At 32.1% G+C, this 6,830-nt stretch overlaps 2 protein-coding genes across 2 annotated transcripts in view; one reads left to right on the forward strand and one right to left on the reverse strand.

Annotated features, from left to right (window-relative positions):
- The first annotated feature begins 411 nt into the window (after window positions 1-411).
- Window positions 412-3,039, forward strand: LOC105625697 (radial spoke head 1 homolog). The gene is made up of 6 exons (XM_012207021.1): window positions 412-477; window positions 638-857; window positions 1,151-1,377; window positions 1,673-1,789; window positions 2,137-2,283; window positions 2,902-3,039. The coding sequence occupies exons 1-6, from the start codon at window positions 412-414 to the stop codon at window positions 3,037-3,039; spliced, it is 915 nt and encodes a 304-aa protein (XP_012062411.1).
- Window positions 3,040-6,392: 3,353 nt separating this feature from the next.
- Window positions 6,393-6,830, reverse strand: part of LOC105624352 — a 1,504-nt gene continuing 1,066 nt past the window's right edge. The window contains exon 4 of the mRNA XM_012205717.1: window positions 6,393-6,589. Within this exon, the coding sequence (XP_012061107.1) occupies window positions 6,393-6,589 (197 nt within the window). The remainder of the gene's footprint in view (window positions 6,590-6,830) is intronic.

Raw genomic sequence — 6,830 nt, forward strand, 5'->3', positions numbered from 1 at the left:
CTCACACACACACACACACACACACACACACACACACACACACACACACACACTTGGATTTTTGTTGAGACAAAGGAACATTGTGAATTACGACATTATTTAGTTTCATCGACTATTTTGCAAAAGCATATGCCAATAAAATTATAATTATAAATTTGTTATATATCTCGACTTTTATTTCTTAATATTATTTTTCTGATATGAATCGTTGTCATACTTATTTTTTTTTTAATAGGTTACAGAGTCCCGTATCCTAAAATATCAAATTTTTTATTTACGCACGCGTTATATACCAATCGATAAAGGACAATCAACGCCTAGCGGAACGTAAAAATCGATTGGTGTCTAAACAATCGAAATTTAGATTGATGAATTAGGCTACATGAAACGATCGACAAAATATGATGAAGAATGGAAAAATCATTAACAAGACCGAATCCGAATGAACATGAAAAACCAGAGGTTGATTCATTGGGGGTACATGAGCAATTAAATATGATTGTTATATTGATCCTTTTTTTTTAAGAATTGTATAACTAGCAAGAAATTATGTTAAGCGTTTTGTAATACACTAATTTATTCGCTATGTTAAAACGTTGTTCATTTATACGAGACATCTCTTGGCGAATGATCGCAGGTCTACGAGGGCGAAAGAAATGAGAATGGTGAGAGGCATGGAAACGGAAAGACTTTGCTATCAAATGGTGACATATATGTTGGTCAATATCGTAATGGATTTAGGCATGGCAAAGGAATCTACGTATTTAAAAACGGTGCCCGATATAACGGCGATTGGAGAGACGGACAGAAATACGGGCAAGGGATCTTTTGGTACCCTGATGGAACGCGATACGAAGGTATGGAAGAATGTACAAAAATAGGATCCGAATCAGACTTGAGGAAGTCACACAGTAAACATGTGTCGACACGTCCATATGTATATTCATACAATTATTTTTATGTCGCACGTCAGAAATCTTAGAGATGCTAAGAGTGTGCCAGGAATTTTCGAAAGAGGTAAATACGAGTGACAAGTTGCGACAACTCGAGATCTTCGCTAAGATCAACCTCGATGACACTTGACTTTGATTGGCAATAATTATTCGTTACAGATGAAATTCGATGATGTGTTAAATATTAATCTGCTTAGGGGAATGGATATGCGACGCGAAGCACGGTTTTGGCAGTTATTATTATATGAACAATGACATTTATGAGGGCTCGTGGAAGGATGATCTTCGTCATGGCATAGGAACATATTTATACGCTGACACAGAGACGAAATTTATGGGGACATGGATGGAAGACCGCATGCAAGGACCCGGACAACTCATTCATGCATGTTGTCATTTTCATGGTTTTTGGAAGCTGAATTTGGTACGGAATGAAAACAGAAAAGTAATCACGGCGCGTTGATTATACACATACCTCCAGATCACAGTTCCAAGTAGAATAAGAGCATCTCATTTATAAAAGCCTAGATCAATGCTCCAAGATTTGTAATTCTAAGCATAAACTTGACGTATGTCGGCGCTTATCTTTATCAAGAAAAAAAAAGGCAATAAGTAAAAATATACATCGAGCCAATGTTTAGAATTATAAATCTTGAGCAGCATTAATCAAGACCGAAGAAATATATATTTAATTAATAGAGATATTATGCACGATACAGCCGTACGGACGTGGTTGCTTCACTTTTGAAAACGTGTGTATGCAGCATGGTCATTATATACATGTGAAAGATCCCATGTTTGATGACTCAACTTTGATAAACACGGATGAAATCATAGTGGAAGTAAAATTCTCTTAATGAAGTTTTTATGTCGTTTTTTATCCGAGTTTAAATATTCCTTATTTAAAATATCTTAATATATATAAAATATATAATACATATAAATATAATTACATATGTATATATTTAAATACATATGTATTATTACATATGTATTTATTTAATAAAAAAACAAAAATTAATAAAACATGTATAATATTAATATGTTTTAAATAATATACATTATAGTATATTATAATTGAAGTATATTATATTATAGATTGTATTACATTATGTATATAAAATATATATATAATATATATATATATATATATATATATATTATAAGAAATTATATTATGTAGGCGACCGATAATGACGACAAAAGGTTGAAAGAATCAACATTGAAAGAATCATCCCCGAAAATGGGCTTTCTACCGATATGGCGCGCGCGTTGTATTACTCCTTATAACCCGGAGTTATTGCCATCGGAAACAGCCCTACAAGAGGAAGTAATTAAAACTATAATCACATATATTTAATAATTCAAATATTACATCGTAATTGTCCTTCATGCGATCTGTTTTAATACGTCTACCGATTCGTGAGTGATGCTGATATCGATCTCCTGAATAATCGATGAGAAATTGATAAATCGATTAATACAAGGATTTTATGTAAAAGTTTTACAGCATCAACGCATAGTTATATTTGTTTCATTTCGGAGCTAGATAACTACGAAAACGAATTAATATTGGAAAGCGGAATTGTGAGTTCGCGATCTATATATCCAATCACTTTTTCCTAAAGAGGGTAGGATTTTCTTAATACATTGTCTGCGTCATCGGAAGCGGAAATGATTCTTCCGGTAAAATGAATTTTAATCGATCGCTTTATATTAACGAGACTAGCGAATATCCGATAGTTATTTCCAGCGCGTCGCTAGACTATGGACTTCCGTAATCATTAATAGAATTACGATATCCGGGCAGAGGATAGTCTTTCTTCTCAAATCATGTTTGTGTCACTTCTCGTTACCCTGACATGATATATCACCGGTATCCGATAGGATTATAAAATCTAATACATCCCGAAACGTTTCGTTCTGACAAGATATCATGTTCGCATAGATGTCAATTCCATCCTCGGTCAACAAAGACGAAGATGATATTTGGTCAAAAATCGAAGAGGCCTCCGATTATCCGGAAGAAGATTATCGCGAAGAACATTATCAAGAAATGGCATCGTCTCAGGGCGACAATCTTTAATTGTGATGAAATATATGAACTGCCGGCTCCAAGCAGTTGATTAATCAATTTGTGAGCGTATTATATATTCTCCTTGTTATACATAATATGCTAATTTTCTTCCGCATAGATAGTGTAAAACAAAATTAAACGAGTATGTTTTTATTACTAATTTTAAAAAATAACGCATTATAGTTTTATCGTTATTTAAAAAGAAACGATTCATTACTTCTTTGTAACGCTAAATAAGATTAAATATAAAAACTACATTATTTAATAATTTTTATTTAATATTGATTGTAACAATCAATATTACATAAATACAACTTGAAACTTTAAGTTAGTCTGTATTAGTTTTCTTTATATTAAACTTATTTAATAAATCTATAATTCCTTATGTTAATATTGTTGTTTTTTAATAAATGCTTATCTTTAAGAATTTAAATTGTAATTTATAAATTTTATTAAAAATTTTTATTAAACATTGTTTTTAAACATTAATCTTATTATAAAGAGCGCATTCTAAATTTACTTTATTAAATAATGCAATCTATCGAATAAATATAAATAAGTGATTAAAATAACGATAAAGTTAACGATTAAATTCGTTACTTTAACTCACTTATTATCTTTATATCTATTCAAGATTGTATTCGTGATACACATATATGTGCGCGTGCGTGTATATATTTGCAATTAATTGGCATTATATACATATTTTTTTTAATATATTAAACGCGAAATTGAAAGCGCAAGCTCGGTTATTGTATAATCGAAATACAAGCACGTTCATGAGCGCGTCACAATTACATGGGCACGATTATTCTCTGTATTTACTATTTTATAAGATAAAGTTCTCGGCCTGACATAAAACGATGCCATTAACGATGAAATATTAAATTGCTATAATTTTTAGAAAAGTTTGATCCTGCATAGGGCGACTGTTAAAATGTCAGTTCATTAGTTTATTTCGTTTCATTTCTTTGTTTCGGTCGTATAAAGCAACCAACTTTTGGTTCCATTATTAACATTAATTCACCCTCACATTTTTTTAATCAAAAATTTCATAAATTTCCACAAGATCAGATTTGGTAAAATATAGTACATGTACCTGCGGAATAAATTCATGGAATTTTACGACTGCAATTGAAGACATGTGAACAAGTGCATTGTCTTGATGGAATCAAAAGTCAATTACTTTATATGAAACAAAGAAACTAATGAACACATCTGAAATTTTATCTGAATTTTTATCTGAAATTTTAACAGCAGGCTCAAACTCTAAAATTATAATTGATATTGATGTTATTTCTGTGTCAAGCCGAGAACTACTTTTAGAACTACTTTTGCATATCTATGTCTAACTTATAACTAGTTTTATGCTGAGAATAATTACATTTACAAAACGTAAGAGTTGAAAAAGGAAGACTAACTTCAGTCAGGAAAAGTTGATAAAGTTATACGAAAGTGGGAGAAACAATAGTATTGAGTTATATACAATATATTATTCGATAATATACTTGATAATATAATCATTTAATCGAATCACAAATTTAATGACGTCGTATTACACGACTTGGCAGAGCATGCTGATTTTTAGAGAGTAGCAAGTCCCCACAATACTGGCAAATACTATCAATTTTAGTTTTTAAAATAAACACGCAAAGAAAAACGCATCTGTATTTTTCTAATTGATTGCTTCGCGCGACTTATTTAGGGTTGTCACAGAAAATGAATTTTAAAATTTTCTGACTTTTCCGGTTTTTCAGATCGAATATATTTAATAGAAAATGTATCTTAATTATAAAAAAAATTTAATTAAAGTGAATTTATATTAAACTATATGGAAATTAAAACAAAAATTAAACTTAACTTGTTAGAAATGTCTAATTTTTACATTTAAAGGAATTATATTTCCTTTGATATAATGACCGATACATGATCTAGTATACAGTTTCAGTAGTATAATCAGTAAAATACTGATTAAGAAAATCAGTATTTGATCACAATTGTTAGATAATATTATTTAAAAAATTATAACAATTGTTTGGAATGAAAGTATTTTAATAGAAAGCTTTAATAGAAAGCTCGAAAAATTCCAGACTCTTTTATATTTTTTCTATTTTTTCTCCTAGGTTTTCCATGACCAATTTAAATTTCCACAACTTTTTCCGGTTTTCCAAATCTGTGACAACCCTCGAATTCGTAAAAAAAACGAATTACGTCAAGAAACATGAAGATTCTACAGAGATCTATCGAGACGTAAAAGGACGGAGGACAGGGCGAATAAATACATAAAGTTGTCACGTAAGAGATCGCAGTCTTTTAAAGAGGTAAGTTACAAGTCATGAGTGTACTATATTATAGTCAAGTCCGTAAAGGTCATAAAGTGCTTAACATAGATAAAGTGTTATCGAGAAAACGATGCAATGCCTAACATTTATCGTAAAATTATATTAGACCGTCGTATCAAAGCGTCATCAACTGTACTAAGCATAGTGCGAGTCGCGCATTCGTATTCAGCTCGTTCTCGGTACGAGTTCTGAGCGAGTTTACAAACGAATTTGTAAAATCTGTGGCGCACTGGCGCTAGCAACATTGTGATAGCAAAATACTTTGGTCTGCGACTTCGCGTCCACTTGGCACAAGATAAAAAAATTCGCGAGTAACGCGACGTACACACAGCCCTTGATCTGGTCGAAGCGATTCTGTTTTCCTTTCGCCTCTAGTCCCGGCTTTATCGAGAGGCTTTTAAGAGAGATAACCGACTTCGATGTATGTTTCACCGCATTCTTACGGCATCAGGGATATCGTCACAACAGTCGAATTATTCAATAAGCTATTGCACTAGTTTGTGCAACGTGAGAAGTCATTTATACGATCTTACTTGAACTTGGATCGCGCGTCGGTGCGCCTAGTGTGTGCGTTTAACGTGCCAACGATTTTCTTCGAAGTCGTTTAAGCATCTCAGGTACGTAAACGTGGACGAAATTTGCACTTTGTCGCGCGAAGCGACTCGTTTCAGCGAGCAATGGTGCCAGCTCTTGACTCTCTTTGCTCCTAAAATGAGATTTTTTTCCGCTTATACGGCACATCTATATACAAATTCGATAATTTAACTTCCGATCATCGTTAATATAAATATAAGAATGAGCCGTTTGTATTTTATCGATTAGCGAGAAGGAGGAACGCAGGATGATGTCGATGGTACCTCGATACAGAAAAATCGCATACAATGCAAAATTGCGCACACTTATCATCCATAGCGTATAGAGTATAAGAGTTCTTTCGTTCGATAAATATCATTCTGATTATGTCAAATATAGATGAGACGTCATTTCGGAGACGTCACAAAGCGACTAAACAACGTTATCTCACATCAAATCCGATGGCGGTCTCTGAAACGCAATACTAGCTACGGAAATACTACACAGGCCGGCTGTTATGATACCCATGCATATGTAGACCGACGTAATTAGCCAGAAGGCAAACAAATATAGTGTCTTATTGCAATACTTCCCTAATGCTGGATCATAATTTGGCTCATATTCCTTGTATACCCACATAGAACCTGTATTAATAAATAATTAATTAATAAATTAATAAATTTATAAAATTGTTCTTGAAAATACCCAATACAATTAATTAACAAAAAAAAACCAAAAATTACATAACAAATAACAGTTTCACTGAAATTTTTACTGAAACAATTTTCTGAGTTCCTAGATTTTCCAGGTGTTTTTATTAAAAAAATTTTTAAGTGTTTTAAGATAAGTAATTTTGAGATAAATTGAAGTGCAAACAATTTGAAC

The sequence above is a fragment of the Atta cephalotes genome (genome assembly GCF_000143395.1).
Source record: "Atta cephalotes unplaced genomic scaffold scaffold00003, whole genome shotgun sequence".
NCBI lineage: Eukaryota > Metazoa > Arthropoda > Insecta > Hymenoptera > Formicidae > Atta > Atta cephalotes.